Below are 18988 nucleotides of genomic sequence, written 5' to 3'. Positions count from 1 at the left end.
GATTTGAGCAGCATCCAAAATGTGCAAGAAGATGGTGAGTAGGGTAGGTGAGGGCTGAAGGCAAATGGTTTGGGGGAGAAGCAGAGCCTTCCCTCTATCAACACAGGTGAAGAGCACTTGTGAAGACATGTCTCTGGGAGGAAGACTACAGTCACAATTGGAAGCATATTCTACCTTATCCAAATACTTTTAGGGAATTTGTCTTGTTTGTGACTGAAAAATTTGGAATGTGAAACATTCCCATTAGTGGAAACACTTCCAGGAACTGCCACAGCAAACGGTTGTTAAATGACAGGGATCTGGGGCTCAAGATTTGTTTATTGCAACCAAACAATTTTAGAAGAGAAGAAATGTAAAATTCTAATTTTTTAACAAATCTTTCTTCTAATAATGTTTGATGAATTATAAAACTATAAGAAAACTCTACATCATATGAAATCTAGTTTTTGTGGGGATAGGAAGTTGCCAGAGGCTATGCAAGCATGATCTACTAGAATACCTATGAAATAAACTGGAGAAAACTGGATAACAGTAGCATATGAGGTGGATGGTCCCTGAATTTCTCCAGCTTTAAAAGAAAAGAGAAATAGGGAACCTCACAATAGGGACCGGAGTCCATTACAGAGTAATTGGATGGTTTGGGCAAACTCCCACTTGCAGGGAGAGGGAACAAAGCAGCAGATGGCAGCAACCATGGCTTAAGGCAAGCTCAGAAAATCTGCACTGTGCTTTCAGTAGTGGACATTTTAAAGAGCAGGAAGGAGCTACTGAGGAGATGTTTCACTAGGTAAGAGGGTCTTCTCTGCAAGCATAAATGCTGTGTTCAAAACCCCAAGTACCCATGTAAAAGCTAGACATGATTGTTTGTGCCTGTAACCCCAGCATTTGGGAAAAAGACAGGTGGATTCCAAGAGCTTGTTGGCCAGGCAGACTATTCAAAATGACCCAGTTCAGTGAGTCACCCTGTCTCAAGGTAATTAGGCAGAAAATAGTAGAGGGGAATATCCAGTATTCTCCTCTAAACTCCACTTTTGTATACACAGACACACATACCTACACACTCACATATGTGTACCATATCCAGAAAAAAGGTGGTGGCAAGAAACATCTAGAAAACCTTGTATTTCTAGAATTCTACATCACACTGGAACAGCCACAGGGTACCATTTTTAAAAGACCCTTGTTTTATGGTGGCTTGGTGGTCCAAGAGCCCCCAATAACCACCTGCTTTGGAAACTCATAGCAAGTGTCACAGCAATCTGTGGTGAAACATGTTCATTAGAAAACCTCTGAGCATGTGTAACCAGCATGTAAGGCTACACCTCATATGGAGGGAGAAAAGCATCCCCAACCTCCGAAGAACAACCAAGACCTTCAAACAGAATACTAGCAAAATTTTAGTTGGGCATAGTGACACATACCTATAATTCCAGAACTCAGGAGTCAAAAGGAAAAGAATTGGGCTACATAATAAGATCTTGTCTCAGAAAATAAAACACAGTTTAAACTAAAAGAATATAGTGGAATAAGAAGGTAGAACATAAACATAAATGATGAAATGGTAGACCTAAATTTAAACACATCGTGATTACATTAAATGTGCATAATCAATTAACAAATAATAAGACTGAATTATAAAACATCACAATGAAACATTATTTTTATGCTATCTAAAAAATAAAAAAGAGTAAATTAAAAAAGACCAGCTCTAGGCTGGACATGTATCTCAATGGCAGAGTCATGCATAGTGGGTATAAAGTTCTGGGTTCTACCCAAGCACAAAAGAAAAAAAAATAACAAATAAAAATCACCTACAAAACTGAACACTGTCTATAAGAAATTTACCTCAAATACAAGGAAGTGAATGAACTACATGGTAGGAAAAGATACATGGAGCCAACACTAGTCAAAATAAGCTCTAGTGACTATAGGATTGTCAGAAAATTGGAACTCAAAGAAATTACAGTAGCCAAGATGAATATTTTAACAATAATTAGGGGATTAATTCTCTTAGAGGATGTAATGCCATTACATAAATATCTTAGTTAGGATTTTTATTGCTGCAAAGAGATACCATGACCATGGCAACTCTTATAAAGAAAACATATTATTTGGAATGGTTTGCTTACTGTTTCAGAGGTGCAGTCCATTATTACCATGGTGGGGAGCATGGTGGTGTGCAGGCAGATATGGTGCTGGATTAGGAGCTGAAAATCCTATATGTTGTAGGCAATAGGAAGTAGACTGAGTTGGTATCCTGAGGGTAGGAAACATCAAAGCCCACCCCTACAGTGACACACTTCCTCCAACAAGACCATATGCACTCCAACAAGACAGCACCTCCTAATAGTGCCATTTCCTATGAGATTATAGGTGCCAATTCCATTCAAACTACCACATCATATAAGGCTTAACAACAGAACATCAAAGTACATGAGAAAGGAGATGTAAACATGATAATGATTGCAGCTGCAGACTTAACAGCAATATATGGATTAGGAAACATGTGATCGATACATACCAGGTAATGTCATTCAATGCAACTATCATGTGTTACTGCTTTAGGGAGAATTCCTACTCTTAAAAAAACACACTTCCACACACATATGAAATAAACAAATAATTAAATAAATACCTGACATCACAAAGTATCAAAGAAAATGTAATCAAAAATCGAAGTGGGGGAGGGAAAAAAGAAATCAAAGGGAATACAATAAATAGTACATATGAGAGAGAAGAAAAGAAGAAAGGGCATGCAAAGAAGGCATGGCAGTGATGAATAAAAGATATAAGAACTACTTTCCTCAATCCTTCCCTTTCCCTTCCCTTTTCTAATTTTAGACACTGTCTTCTCACTCACACATGCACACACAGAGAATGGGAGTGGAGGCCATATTGTCAGAAAGAAAAGGAAGAAAGATCATTATTTTCATCTTAAATTTTTAGATAAGTAGTGACTCCTGTTATAATACACAAACAGAAAATGAAGGGGGTTAAAGTTATTCAAAACAAGTAGATCTACTGTAATCCTGCACGAGAGAGCTCGGGTAGGGAGAGGACACACATGGCCCACAGCTGTGTTTTGTTCTGTACATGATGAATCCTTGTTTGCAATATAAATATTTAATCTGTTACAGATATAAAAACTCATATGTTGTCTTAGTTAGTTTCTATTACTGTGAAGAAACAGCATGACCATGGTAATTCTTATAAAGGAAAACATTTAATTGATGTGATGGCTTACAGTTCAGAGGTTCAGTTCATTATTGTCATGGTGAGATATGGTGACCTTGCAGGTAGCTACAGTGCTGGCGCTGAAAACCTACATCTTGATCTAAAGGCAACAGGAAATAAACTGTCTCATTGGGAGTGGCTTGAGCATATGAGACCCCAAAGCCCACCTTCACAGTGACACACTTCTTCCAGCAAGATCAAACCTACCTCAACAAGGCAACACCTCCTTTAGAGGCCACTTTCTTTTAAACCATCACATAGTATATGTGTGCATACTGTGTGTATATAATTATACATATATGTATAATGTACTTTGCATAATATTTATAAGACCAAACAAAAGCAGGCAAAAATCCTAAAAACTCTCAAGAAATAGCAATCTAAGTTTTTCTACACACATGAAAAATGTATGTTATCACATGAAATCAGAGAAATACTGAGTTCAAGTAGAAGGATTTATTTATTTTTATTGTGTGTGTGTGAGTGTATTTGCTACATATGTGTCTGTGCATCATTTGTGCCTGGTGTATGCAAAACCAGAAGAATCATCAGATTCCCTAGAATTGGAGTTATAGACAGTTGTGAGCTGCTATGTGGGAGCTGGAAATGAAATCTGAGTCCTCTGTAAGAGCAGCCAGTGCTCTTAAACACTGAACCATCACTCCAGACCCAACATTTTGTCTTTGACATACAATGTTTCCCTCTGGCTCTCTCACTACTCAAATCATTTTGAAACCTAACCCTGTGTGGGGTTTGTCATGAAATGATCCATCTTTTACAATCACTAGATGCATTGCCAATGTCTAAAACTTGGGAGATTTTTGGCAAAAAGTTCCTTATTTCCAGTTTCCATTTTGAAGACAAGTCTTATGATGCGATCACCCCTCCTGGACCGTAGGACTCCATCAGGGCTGAACAATAGCTGCTTTTCCTAGGTTGGCTCAGCAGCACTGCATCTCTAGGCTCTGCGAGTACCTGAGATTGAAGTCCCACACAGGGTTCTGAGACACTGTGTTTTGTTTGAATGTATTTGTGGTTAATAAACTAAAATGTACTTCCTAATTCTCCCCACGAATTCTTATACAAGAGCTAAAGTAATGTACTTTAAATCAGTGCTGTTTATAAGTAACAGACGTTACAGTGATGGCAATGCTCGATGAGCAGCAGAAGAATTTCTCTCCTATTTATGGACCTCATCTATGAATTTGAGTACCCAACCAAGAGCTAGTGATATAATGTAGAGGTCAAAATGCATATTTGGAGCTAATGCTGCTGAAACTTGGGGTCCCCTCACTTGATTCCTGACACTATTTACACGTAAATGTTGCAAGATTCCAATGTTTTAACCACAGTTGGTCATAACTCCTGCACTGTATTTTCTGCCTAATGTTTGGATCTGTTTTGTGTTTATGTTTTTTTCCTTAAGGAGAGTTTCCCAAAATTACATAAACTCTAGAACTCAAAAAAGAAAAGGAAAAAAAACAAGCTTATCTGTTTGATCTACTGCAGATAGTCTCAACTTTTAGAGCATTTACCTGCAACTGTTTCTGGGCACTACACACAGAGCATTGTGGGCCAATTAATACGTTTCTGTTTTAAGACCTCAGTAAAGGAAACAACTAAGTTCCCTGGGATTCATCTTTATATCAACCCTCAGGGCTTTCTAAATCCCCAACACTTTATGGCCATGGTTTATCTAGTAACATTAGGCTTCCAAAAAACAGGACTGTGTATGTATTATTCTCTGATCTATACCCAGAACCAATTATAACACTTGAAATAGAAAACATTCAATATGTTTTGCTGAAGTAATAATTTAACTTATGAAGACTTATTCTGGTTATATTTAAATAGTCTCCATTTTCACAAATAAATTTTGGACCTACTGTCAAGCACTCAAAGTAACAGACTCACTTAGAAGACACTCAAAATTAGTTTCAAAGTTGAGAGAATACATAGAATGTGAGGTACTTGATGATATGGTCAACACCAAACTGGTACTGGGACCATGTGTTGAAATTCAGTTAGGAAGAGCTAATTGGTGCTGAGGTCATGGAGACCTATCTTCTTGTGATAAATACACATTAAAGGACACCACAGTTCAACCTTTTAAGGCCTCTTCTACCCTTAACTGGGGACATGTACGTTCTCCACTAGACCACCTTAACAATTAAATAACTTTTCCATTTCTGTGAAACTAAAATTGCAAAGTACAAAATGTGTGAATTCTTCAAATATCTGCCTTTTTCTGCCAAGTCCCACAGGCTAGGCTCTGTCTTTATTGCTTATTACCTGCCAGCTATTATTGTTGCTGTAGAAGTTTCTCTAGTGGTAGATACATCCACATTTAGAAGCTGAGGAGACACCTATAGAAAAGCATAATAAGACTAGGAAGGGGAAAGATGTAGTGCTGAGTCTGGTAAGAGAATAGCAGAAATTAAAGAAAGGAGAATATGAAAGAACAGAGTGAGAGAGACATAAATTACTTTACAAAATTAAGATTTCCACATGGGAATGAAAAGGAAAAATACAAGGATTTTGGAGCAAAGAGAATATGATACAAGGAAAAAAATAGGCATTCAGTAAAGAATAAGTAGTTCCTTGCATTCTGTTTGGTTACTTTTTTGTTTCGTGTTTTGTTTGTTTGTTGTTGTTTTGCAACAGGATCTTACCACATAAGCTAGGCTGGCCTTGAGCTCTCCATCTTCTGCCTCCAGGATGCTAGTATATTACACTGACCACCACCTCCAGCTAAGTCTGCTCTTTTAAATATACTACAATTACTTACAACTGGTCTTCAGTCCTTGTCCAGAGCAGTCAAGAGAAACATAGGAGGTATTATCCATGGGGAAAGATAACCCATCTAATGAACCATGACAACCTTTCACTTTTGTTTCCCTGAAGCTCTGGAGGAACCCTGCACATCAAATTCCCAGATGGAGTTGAGGTTTCCTGGACCTGGTCCTATAATTTTAGGACAACAAAAGTTTGAGCTTCTGTTGGTTTTTATTTATCATTCAGAAAAATATCAAGTAATAATAGTAGTAACACTTCTTTATTATTCTGAAATGAGAGATTAGGAGTCCTGGGGAAGAACTGAATGAAAGGCCCAGCAGATAAGTGAGCCAGTGTAGGACACCAGCAGCACCTGGCAGGCTAGAGGTCATACATTTCTTCCCTCTAGAAGAGAGCAGAAAGCACTTGACTATTCAGAGAGAGTCTCTACCTTCAGCACTCAGTGTTCTGAACCAGGACCTTAAATGGGGGTCCTCAGGAAGATGTCTCTCCAAGAGAATTATTTTCTGTCTCTCTGATCCTTACTTTTGGGGAAACTCTGTCTCTTTGGAGACAGATACATACTTTTTCCTTACATCTACTAAATCATTTACTCATCTATGTCAACCCAACAATCCAAAGGGCTTTAGATTGGTATTAGTACAATGCAAGTAAGAGAAAACCCCTGAGGTTGAGATCCAAGATAAAACACTACAGAAAATCACCAGAAATAAGCAATTGCCATCAGCAATGTGGTCTGGACAACCTGTAATGGTTGAACAATGAAATCATCTATATGAACTCAGCTAACCAGACCATCACATCAGTGGTGTCACTTAAGCACAATTATTGTTTTTATTGTAATTATTCAGGTGCATCTTCCAGAAGTCTGAAGAATTTCATAGAAAGGTAAGTGGAAGACAGATCTTAGAAACTGTTTTAAATATCATTAACTTATGTTGAAAGGAAGGAAAAAATCTCATTTATTATCCCATTGTCATTTCTACTGAGTGTCAATAATTTGTTTGAACACTGAGCATCCTCTTCCTGGGCTAGTAACCTTTGAAAGTGATTGGTTCATATATGTTCTCAAAGGATCATAAAATGAATATGAATTTAATAAAATTTAGCTCTGAAAGAAATAGTTGCAAAAACATAATGATTATATCATGGTCTGGCTTTATACACAAGAAACTTGTTTTTTGAGGATTTTTGTTTCTGTTTTTGAGATGGAACCTCATTCTGTTGCCCTTAGAACTAACTATGTCACCCAAACTCATCTCAAACTCTTGTGATCCTACTACCTTAGCTTCTCAAGTGCTGAAATACTGTGTCTGGCAAGTTAATATTTTTGTGTCTATTTGGAGATTAAAATTCTGCCATGAGGCTGTATGCAATATACTGAACAGAAGCCTTACCTCTATGAATTAAGTAGGCCCCACAACTCTGAGGATGTCCTGTGAAACTGGGTATAAGTAACCCAACAAATTAACTCACCTACACCTGTTGATAATAGTGTTTTGAATGATGTTAAGAAGATGATAGTGAGTCTGTTTAGCTGAAATTTCAACCTACTCTTCAATAGTGTGCATTAATATGCCATTTCCTAGTGGTAATTAAATTGAGATTATACAAAAGAATGGGAGTTCCTACTAGCTTTGCTGCAATGAAAGAAAATAGAAAAAGCTGTTTGGTTTTCGGTGGGTAGTTGCACAAGGATATTCCCCCAGGCTCAGCCTGTGTTGCTGGTGTCAATGCTACTCAGACTCCATGTTTTCTCAGCTTGTCTAGGAACCAGGCATTGGATCAACCAGCCATTGTAATTTATGCCATGATTGGAAATGATGTCTGCAATGGGTAAGCAATTAAGAAAGATGCAAACAATGCTAAGATGATAATAATGGGCCTATTCAATTGGGATTTGGCTCTGGCTTTCTCCTTCTTCCACTCCCTACTCCAGTCTCCCTCCAAAAGTCAGAATCACCGAGAATGCCCTTCCCTTCACAGGTCCCTCCAACCCAGTCCTACTTTCCTTTTTCCAAAGATCCAAAACTCAAACATCAGCTAGAGGCCCATGCCAGCCTATGCTCTGCCATGGATCTATCTGGGCAGAGAAGCAGTGAGCATTTGGATGAAGGGAGAGTTGGCAGAGTGGGATATCCCTACAGTGCCCATTTTATGATGTCCTGTGGAGAGGTTAGAAAAATAAAGACAGATGGCAGACCATCAAGGTGGAGTAGATATCCCATAACGGCCGATGGGTTTCATACAAAGTCCAAGCCAGAAGGTTGCAAAACAGGTCTGTCCAGGAACAAGTTTCAGGAATTTGATTTTTATCTTTCTTTACATGTTCAACTTAAAAAAAAAAATGATGTTGCTTGCTCTTATTGAAATAATGCAGTCACATTCTTTCTCAGTTCTCTAACTACAGGTTAGAGAACTCAGGAAGTACTTGTAAGTGAATGACGGTCATGACTAGAAGACAACGTTTAGGAATTTGGAAAGAAAGGTGATATGGAGGCACCTAGCATTTCCACGAATTACCTAAAGTGACTCAGTGGTCTTAGGTGTACCCATCATTGTCCTTGAAACTCTTGAATGTGACCCAAAAGTTCAACACTCCTGAAACAACAAATTGTGAGAGCTGCAGCAGCAGAAACTTTGAGTGGTCGGTAAAATCCCATTTTTATATGCAGCACATTTTTCATTTCTCAGCTAATGGGCATTTAGACATTGCTAGTATGAAAAGAGCATTGATAGACATAGATGTACACATGTCCCTGTGGTAGAATACAGAGTCCTTTGGGTACATGCCCAGAAAGATATGGTTGGGTCTTACGGTAGTTCTATGTAAAGAGTCTTTCTCTGTCCCAACAACCAGCTCCCAAATCATGACACAGAGACTATTAATTATGAAAGCTCAGCTGATAACTTAGGCTTGTTTCCAACTAGCTCTTATAACTTAAAATAACCAATTTCTATGAATTTACTTTCTGTCTTGCAGATTTATTACATCTCCATAGTGTCCATGCTGATCACTCTCCATTTCATGCTGTTCTGCATGCCTGAAAATTCTGCCTAGCTATTGGTTGTTCAGCTTTGTATTAAACCAATCATAATAACACATTAATTTACAGTGTATAATTCTGTTTGATTTTTTTGAAAGACCTCCATATAAATGTTCACAGTAGCCAAACCTGTTTACATCTCACAAAAAGTGAAAAACAGCTCCTTCCCACATGTTTACCAGCATCTATTGTCATTTGTATCCTTTATTATCACATTCTAATTGGGATGAAATAGAATGTCAAAGCTCGGGCCAACTTAAATTATATAATTGTTGCATTTATTGATTTGCATATGTTTAAGCCTCCCCTGCATCTCGGGAATGAAGCTAACTTGAGCATGGCAATCACATTTTTTATTCATAATTTTTAAATTTATTTTACATACTAACCACAGTTTCCCATCCCTCCTCTCCTCTTGTTCCCTCCCCCTATGTCCTTCCTAATCCTCCCCCCATCTATTCCTCCTCCATCTCCATTCAGAAGGCCTCCTATTGGAATCAACAAAGCATTGCATATCAAGTCGTGGGAAGACCAAGCTCCACCCCACCCCACCCCCACCCCAAATCAAAGCTAAACAATGCATCCCATGATAGGGAGTAGGTTCCAAAGAGCCAGCTCATGCATCAGGAACAGGTCCTCGTTCCACAGCTATACCCTTTTTGGCCCCACACAAGACCAAGCTGTACCACTGTCACCAAGATGCAGAGGGCCTTCTTAGGTTGGTTCCATGCTGACTCACTAGCTGTCTGTCCAGAGTGAACTCCCACAAGCTCAGGTTAGTTCAGTGAGTTTCCCCATCATGATCTTGACTCCCACCCCCTTGCTCATATAATCACTCTACCCTCTCTTGAACTGGACTCCCAGAGCTTGGCCCAGTACTTGACTGTAGTTTTCTGCATCTGCTTCCATCAGGTACTGGATGTAGGCTCTCTGATAACAATTAGGGCAGTTACCAATCTGATTACCAGGGAAAGGCCAGTTCAGGAACTCTCTCCACTATTGCTAGGAGTCTTAGTTGGGGTCATCCTTGTTGGTTCCTGGGGGTTTCCTGGCTCAGGTTTCTTCCTAACCCCATATTGGCTGCCTCTATCAAGATATCACTTTCATTACTCTCACCCTTCTATCCCACCCCCAACTAGACCATTCTTATCTCTCATATCCCCATTCCCCCATCCCCTCCTCTCTACTTCCTTCCTGCTGCCCTGAGTTTACCCAGAACATCTCATCTATCCCTTTTCCCAGAGAGATCCATATGTCCCTCTTAGGGTCCTCTTTGTTACCTAGCTTCTCTGGGGTTATCCTTTGCTTTACAGCTAATATCCACTTTGAAGTGAGTACGCACCATGTTTATCTTTCTGAGTTTGTGTTACCTCACTCAGGATGAATTTTTTTTTCTTTTTGTAGTTCTATCCATGTGCCTGAAAATTTCATGATGCCAGCCTCCCCCCCCCCCCACTGAGTAATTCTCCACTGTGTAGATATATCACATTTTCTTTATCCATTCTTTGGCTGACAGACTTCTAGGTTGTTTCCAGGTTCTAGCTATTAAGAACAATGCTTCTATGAACATAGTTGAGCAAGTGTCCTTGTGGTATGGTTGATCCTTTGGATATATGCCCAAGAATGGTATCATTGGGTCTTGAGGTGGATTGACTCCCAATTTTCTGAGTAGATGTGGTTTTGTTGGAGGAAGTATGTCACTAAGAGCTGGGCTTTGAGGTCTCAGATGCTCAAGCCGCCCACCCAGTGTGGCAGTCTCTTTCTTTTGCCTGTGGCTCCAGATGTAGAACTCTCAGCCACCTCTCCAACACCATGTATGTCTGTGTGCCATCATGCTTACTACCATGATGATAATAGAGTAAACCTGTGAACTATAGGCTAGCCACAATTAAATGTTTTCCTTTATAAGATTTGTTTTGGTCATGGTGTCTCATCACAGCAATAAAACCCTAACTAAAGCAATCGTTAAGTTATTTACTTGAGATTTGTGTGATTTTTTTTTATGCTCTACAGAGCACAACTACCAAACAGAGAAAGACAGTGATGGAAAATACAACTATTGGTTAAATATTGCTGTAAGAAAAAGTCTATCAGAACAATGATAAAAGTCCAAATTTAGTATAGAAACTGAGAATAAAGGGTAAGAGTGTATGTATACACATAAAATAGCATCATGCCTCAGAAATGCTCTGCCTCCCTACTGTGGCCTGTGTGCAATTTTAAAAACCAAATGTTAAGTGTCAAAGCGCCAAATGAATCTTAAGCAATATCAAACCCTCTCCAGTAGCCATGACGCAAGATAGATGAACTTATACTCCAAAACATAAAAACAAAGAAAAGGAAAGAAAACCCTCTAAAATCTTAATATAAAGCCACAAAATTTTCCTTCTTGGTCACATTGCATGTTCTTCAGGAACATGGGTCTCTCTCCCTCTCCTTCTTATTTATCTATCTCTATCTATCTCTCCCTCCCCCCCCCAGACTTGAACAGGTGGCAATACAGACAAAGAACATTCCAGAGGCTCTTATACCAACAGTTATATGGCTTACTTGACTACAAAGGAATCAGTAAATGCAGTTTCACTATGTTCCAGAAAACTAGGAAGTCATAAATAGTTTACAAAATAGTACAAATAACCAGTACATACAGAGTGTTTTGTATGTGACCTTCCTGCTAATCAAGATGCTTTGTTTCTTCTACCACAGGAAAACTGACACATTACCAGAAATGACCACTCCTGAACAAATGTACTCCAACGTCATGCAGACTCTGAAGCATTTGAATTCCCAACTGCCCAATGGCAGCCACGTTATTTTATACGGTTTGCCAGATGGAACTTTTCTCTGGGATAGTTTGCACAACCAGTACCATCCTCTAGGTATATTATGCTTGCTGATTCTTTTCACTGTATGGATGTATGTGTGATGTATGTGCAATACATACATATGGCATGTGTATGTGCAATGTGTGCATACATTTACATGTTATGATATGTATGTATAATGTGTATGGTGTATATTCATGATATTTACAATATCAAATGATATTATGATATGTGTGATGTGTCTGTGGGATGTGTTTGATATGTATTGTGGCATGTATATGATATTAATGCAGGAGCGATTTAAAGAAGTAAAATTTATGGTTTAAGGGATTGACTAATAAGCTTGCTTAGGAAATATTAAGTTACACAAAGTAGAATTTGACTAAGGGATCACTGCCTCTAATGTGACTGGAAGACAAGTAAGTATACTAATGAGGCTTGTTAGAAACTGGGAGAAAGAAAAATCTGTACTGTAATTGATGTTTAAGAATGTTGAGAAAGTTTCTGCTGCTGTTTATTCACTGAGATTAACCTCCAATTGGGATCCATTTCTATAACAACAAGACAGAGAACCCTGATTTATGTCCACCCATTAGGCCCATCCCTATTTCAAAGAACATGCCTCCATGCTCAAGGGATCAACACAGGGTCACAACTACCATTAAATTGTGGCCTGCCATTAAATCCCTATGCTCTTATCAAGAAAAGCATAACCCTGCTAGATGAGCAAGGCAAACCTAGGTGACAACTGCTCAAAAGGAACAACACTGATGTACTTAAAAATTATTTCTGCCAATATCTTTGCTGGCAAATCTCCCATCTGCCCAAGTGACCAGACTTGCAGTCTCCTGTCTCTGTTTAAATTGCTCAGGGGCCATGACATGAATGGAATTAAACAATGACAGCCTAAGTGGATATATAACGCCAGGTGTATAGAAGTAAGTAGAATCATCTATTCATGGCTGGCTCCTCTTTGAGCATGAGCCAGAGCTTTCCCTTGAGTACATAACTTCTATGTGCATTTCAATCTTACCTCCTCCCCTTCTTCCTCATCTTCCTCCTATAGTTTCCACTTAAGCCAACATCCCTAACTCATTCAAGAAATTTTACTCCCATTCACATGAGAAAAGGACTAATAACCAGCTCTCTAGGCTTTTTGCTACAAGGACAACACAGATGCCTATGTTCACCCATTTAAGATGAAGGCAGGAGAGCAACTTCTTGTCCATACAACTTCTTATCCTTCTAGGAAAAAATATGATGACACATAGACCATCACTCCTTTATTAATTCCTTTGTGTGTTTAAAACAACCACTTGAGCTGGAGATGTCTCTTTGAGCCATGGGGTGTGAAGACTATAGTTGCCTAACAAATTCCATTAGGTCACTGAATTTCATATTTGTGTATATAATATATATATATATATATATATATATATATATTATTTTATTTTACATATTGATCCCAGTTCTCTCTCCCTCCCTCCCTCCATTCCTCTCTCCCTCCCTCTCTCTCAACCTCCCATGCCTCCTGACCACCCTCCCATCCCATTCCCCCACACACACTCCACAGGGAGGGTGATGCCTTCCAGGAGGGGCCAACAAAATCTGGCAAGTCATTTGGAGTAGGGACTAGACCCTCCCTCCTGTCTCTAGGTTCAGAGAGTATCCCTCCTTGGGAAACGTGCTCCCAAAGTCCTTTTGTGCACCAGGGATACATCCTAGGTCCCTTATCAGAGGTCCCTTAGACTGCCCAAGCCTTCTAACTGAGACCCATGTTCAGAGAGTCTGAGTTGGTCCAATGCTGGATTCCAAGCTATCAGTCTGGGGGTCCATTAGCTCCTCCTTGTTGCAGGTCAGCTATCTCTATGGGTTTCTGTGGCCTGGTCTTGTCCTCCCTCTCTGCATCTGGATTCCACTTTGGCTCAGTGTTTAGCTGTGGGTGTCTGCTTCTCTTTCTATCAGTTACTAGATGAGGGCTCTATGATGGTAGATAAGTTAGTCATCAATCTCATTATCAGGGAAGGGCATTTATGGTAGCCTCTCCACTGTTGCTCAAATTGTTAGTTGGGGTCAGTCTTGTAGGTCTCTGGACATTTCTCTAGAGTAAGTTTTCTCTTCAAATCTATAATGGCTCCCTCTTTTATGGTATCTTTCTCTCTCTTTCTCTCTCTCTCTCTCTGTCTCTGTCTCTCTCTCTCTGTGTGTGTGTGTGTGTGTGTGTGTGTGTGTCTTCTCTCATCTATTCCTCCCCTGACTCAATCTTCCTAGTCCCACATGCTTTCCTCTCCATACCTTCTCTTTCTCCCAGCTCCCTCTCCACTCACTGCCCCCCCCAACTCCCAATATGCTCAAAAGATCGTGTTCCTTTCCCCTTCTGTGAGGGGCTTTCTATGAATCTCTTAGATTCCTCCTTGTATCCTAGTTTCTCTGGCAGTGTGAATTATAGGCTGGTGATCCTTTGCTCTATGTCTAAAATCCATATATGAGTGAGTGCATACCATGTTCCTCTTTTTGTGACTGGGTTATCTCATTCAGGATGGTTTCTTCAAGTTCCATCCATTTGCCTGTGAATTTCATGATTCCATCTTTTTTTTTTCTCTGCAGAGCAGTATTCCATTGTGTATATGTGCCACATCTTCTTTATCCATTCTTCAGTTGAGGGGCATCTAGGTTGCTTCCAGATTCTTGCTATTACAAATAATGCTGTTACAAACAGAGTTGAACAGATGTCTTTGTTGCATGGATGTTGATCATTTGGGTATATGCCTAAGAGGGAGATTGCCTGGTATGTGGTAGACTGATTCCCATTTTCCTGAGGAACCGCCATACTGATCTCCAAAATGGCTGTACAAGTTTGCACTCCCACCAGCAGTGGAGGAGTGTTCCCTTCTCCACATCTTCTCCAGCATAAGTTGACATTGGTGTTTCTAATTTTAGCCATTCTGGCTAAATTGTTTTGATTTGCATTTCCCTGATAGCTAAGGATGTTGAACACTTTCCTGAGTGTCTTTCAGCCTTTTTTGATTTCCTCTATTGAGAATTCTCTCTTCAGTTCTGTACCCCCATTTTTTAAATAGGGTTATTTGGTATTTTTGTTGATGAGTTTCTTGAGTTCTTTGAATGTTTTGGAGATCAACACTCTGTCATATGTAGGATTGATGAAGATCTTTACCCAATCTGTGGGCTGCTGTTTGGTCTTGTCAATTGTGTCCTTTTTCTTACAGAAGCTTCTCAGTTTGAGGAGGTCCCATGTATTAATTGCCGATCTCAATATCTGTGCTACTGGAGTAATGTTCAGGAAGCAGTCTCCTGTACTGATTTGTTCAAGGGTACCTCCCATTTTTCTCTTTTAAGACGTTCAGTGTGGCTGGATTTATGTTGAGGTCTTTGATCTATTTGGACTTGAGTTGTGTGAGTAGCGATAGACACGGGTCTATCTGCATTCTTCTACACACCATCACTGAATTTCTAATGCTAAGAGAAGCTTGATGAAGGAGGAGTGTCCTTCCAGTCTACTCCATCACACCAGTAGTACCCCGATTTGGAGTTTTCTTCCATAAACTCTGGTCACACTAGCTATGTACATGTCCTCAAATTAATCATGTACACTTGATTTAAAAACAGTAATAAAAATAACATCATGCAACTTGAGAGTGAAGGAAGAGAAAAAGATGATTAGAGAAATTCATCTAGCCCTAGCACTCAGGAAGGGAGTGGAGTGAGGAAGAGCTGATCACAGACAGCTAGTCCTGTGGAATCAATGAGCTACAGATTCAGTGAAAGACCCTCTCTCAAAGAAATAAGGTAAAAAGTAAATGAGAAAGATACTTGACACTAACCTTTGTCCTCTCTCTCTCTCTTTCTCTCCCCCTTTCTCTCTCTCACACACACAGATGATATATAGATGAAATATAGATGATAAATATGATAAAGGTGGATAGATGATAGATAGACATTGATAAGTGAATATAAATAAATATCAAAGACAATCCTAAAGAATTTGTAAATTTCTGAGACACAACTGTCTTTTAGCCATCTGAAGTAGAAACTTGCCCTTTAATCTTCAGAGAGAACCAGTGGCTCCTGAACACACAGAGAGAGAGAGAGAGAGAGAGAGAGAGAGAGAGAGAGAGAGAGAGAGAGAGGGAGAGAGAGGGAGGGAGAGAGAGAGAGAGGAATCTTTTCAGATTTCTGATAATCACTAGTCACGTTGGGCAGTACCATAGTCTACAACTGGATTCTTTTTCTTTTTGGTGCTGACATCAAAGCCAGGGTCTCACATGATCTAGCTATACTACTGATCTGCAACCCCAGATCCCTGCTGATTAACTAGGGTGTCCTGACCAGAGATTACAGACACACACGACTTCTTTACACTAGTGTTCTTCGATTCAGTGGGGTGGGGGTGGGGATAGGTTAAAAAAATCAAGATAGCATCTAAAAAGCAAATGATGAACAGGCAGTGCCCACATAGGGAAAAAGCTATATTCTCTTCCGTTCCTTTAGGCTGTTAGTCTGCCGTAAGCACTCCCAAGTACCCTTCTACTTGGGTATCCATGAATCATCTCTCCTTTACATTGGCAAATGTAAGATAGAAGAAAATAAGTATTAAAGTTTCACGGCTATCTTCTAATATATTTCAGAGACGTCATGGTTTTCAGGAGACCTATTCCTCTGTCCACTAGGTTCAGAGGGAGGCAGTGTCAGAACAGTAAGCAATAGAAGGCATAGGGAGAGAGACTGGGCTCCGTGAGCCAAATATACCCAGAGCCCTCATCCAGAGATATGCTGTTATCTTGGCAAGATAGCAGAAAGGTAAAGCAAGGCAGAATTGAGCAAGGCTGTGACTGGGCTTAACCCTAAAGGAGTGTCCAGTAGTAGTGTTCCTAGTACTCATAGAGCAGGACATTCAGTTCTTCTGGATATCAAAGTAAGCAAGGCTTGAAAGAGGGAGAGAGGAGATGTATTGGTATTCACAGCGGGTAGCCTCTGCTTAGTTTGCAAAGACTTCAGCCACTAGGCAGAATAAAGGGAGAGAGGAGAATACACATTAGTGCCAGCTAAGCTATCGCAATTCTTCCATGAGGCCTAATGCCAACAAGGAACAAGATGGTGTTAGAATGAGATTTAAAAGGCCAAGAATATAAGGTAGAAAAAGGAAGGCTCCAAAGCAAAGAACTCATTCACTGGGGCACATGGAGGACCCAGGATGGGGTTGACATCATGTGTTACCAATTGAACTAAATGGGGCTGAGATGAACAAACACATACAACAAAAGAGACCAAATAAAGGGAAAGAACAGAAAAGAAAACACATGAGAGCCCCCACTGAGAATCCTCAGCTGGTAGAATCAGGAAACTGAGGGAATATGGGGTTCAGGGTTCAAGTCCACACAATGAAAGCGAGGACAGAAGCCAGTGGCTTTGAATTCATCTAAAATTTGAAGTTGCCAAAGAGAGACCTAGCTGATCACAATGACTTCACTGGTAGTAGTCACTAGGCCTTCTAGAGCTGACCTTCCCTCACCACACTGGAAGATCATATATGCTCCTTCAAGATAAGCAAGTCAAATCTACTTGAGTGTAACTTATCTCAGGTACAAGTTAAAAGCAAGACTCTGTTCAATCACCTGCAGTCTTTCTCTTGACTCTGAGATGCTCTAATATCCTATTATCCTCTTTGGTTTTTGAGAGTGTGAGAAGTGTTTAATGGGTACAGCATCATCTATTCATATTGGAGACTGGGGGAGGAGCTGGATTTGCATGTCAGTCACAGTATGAAAATTGACTGCTTCTGGGGTGGATATACAGTAAAGAGGGAGAGAGAAGATATCATGGTGTTGACACTTGGTTTCAAAGGTGTCTGGATAGACTCTAGGGTAGACTTTTCACTGCTATGACATAATACCTGAGACAAATGACAGAGAGGAAAATTTGTCTATTTGGGCTCATCATGCAAAGATTCGGTTCCCCTATGCTTGGCCCCATGCGTCCCTGCAATATCATGGCAGTGGAGAAGTGGGGGGGGGGGGGGACGGGCTTCCTGACGGCTAACAGGAAGCAAACAGAAAAGGGGAAACTGGAAACCAGGTTTAACCTTTAAAGATACATTCCCAGTGGACTACTGCATACTGCCTCCAGCTAGGGCCACCTCTTTAAATTTCCAGAACCTCTCAAGACAGTGTCACAGGCTGGAGAATGAGTGTTTCAGACATGGAATAGGACACATCTCATATGCAAACCATACTAATCCATGCAGCACTTCCCCCTTCGTTCTTATATATCTCTTTAATCTGAATTTAAAACAATGCAAAACAAAACAAACAAACAAACAAAAACCCTGTGAGGTACATTTCCTAACTAGAACTCACTCATTAAGACAACTATGGAGAAACTCTTAGTCTGTGTCATAAAGAAAGATAAAAGTCCACTGACATCACCATCCCACCCAAGTGTAATGGAGCCAGCCCAGGCATATTTGAAGGGCTCTGGTTCAGAATTTCAGACATTCTGAATGCCGGTTCCTCAGCTGACCTAAGTGTTCCTGGCTGCCCTAAGTGTTTCATAGGCCCAGAAAGGAGGATTTAGTTAATTCCTACCTGGAATGGGGCTCCCAGAGCCTCACAGAAACTTGGAGTTTCATGACATTACCAAGAGGAAGTTGTTACCTGGTGATGAACTTTGTTAAGTCACTCTGGTCCATTTAGAGCTATAGGAGACCCTATCCTTCCTCTGGGGATTAGAAGAGGCCAGCACTCCAGTCCTGTTCTCTCTAAAACTAAGAAGCATTCGGGCATAGACTCCTTAGGCTCAGACAGAAACAAAATACTAACTCAGGCTCAGACAGAAGCAAAATGCAAGCATTCCTAAAAGCTCTGCTTACTGACAAATCCAATCAGGAGAAATGCCACCATCTGAAAGGGAGGCAGGGTCATCTACAGAAGCCTCTGAGCATTGCATCTGATGCCATGTGACATATCAGACCTCTGTGTTTTCCAGGCCAGCTAAATAAAGACGTGACCTATGCACACTTCTTCTCCTTCCTGAGCTGCCTCCAGGTAAGCCCAGAGGCCTCATCACAAA

The 18988-nt window shown here is 40.1% G+C and overlaps 1 protein-coding gene across 1 annotated transcript in view; it reads left to right on the top strand.

Moving 5' to 3' along the window:
• Aoah (acyloxyacyl hydrolase) overlaps positions 1 to 18988 on the top strand; it is a 188937-nt gene that overhangs the window by 146484 nt on the left and 23465 nt on the right. The window contains exons 14-17 of the mRNA XM_051194658.1: positions 6882 to 6918; positions 7792 to 7866; positions 11784 to 11956; positions 18905 to 18963. Coding sequence (XP_051050615.1) covers positions 6882 to 6918; positions 7792 to 7866; positions 11784 to 11956; positions 18905 to 18963 — 344 coding nt within the window. The remainder of the gene's footprint in view (positions 1 to 6881; positions 6919 to 7791; positions 7867 to 11783; positions 11957 to 18904; positions 18964 to 18988) is intronic.

Source organism: Phodopus roborovskii, unplaced genomic scaffold (assembly GCF_943737965.1).
Source record: "Phodopus roborovskii unplaced genomic scaffold, PHOROB, whole genome shotgun sequence".
Taxonomy (NCBI): domain Eukaryota; kingdom Metazoa; phylum Chordata; class Mammalia; order Rodentia; family Cricetidae; genus Phodopus; species Phodopus roborovskii.
Note: the sequence above shows the minus strand (reverse complement) of the source record. Positions and strands in the feature narration are given on the sequence as shown.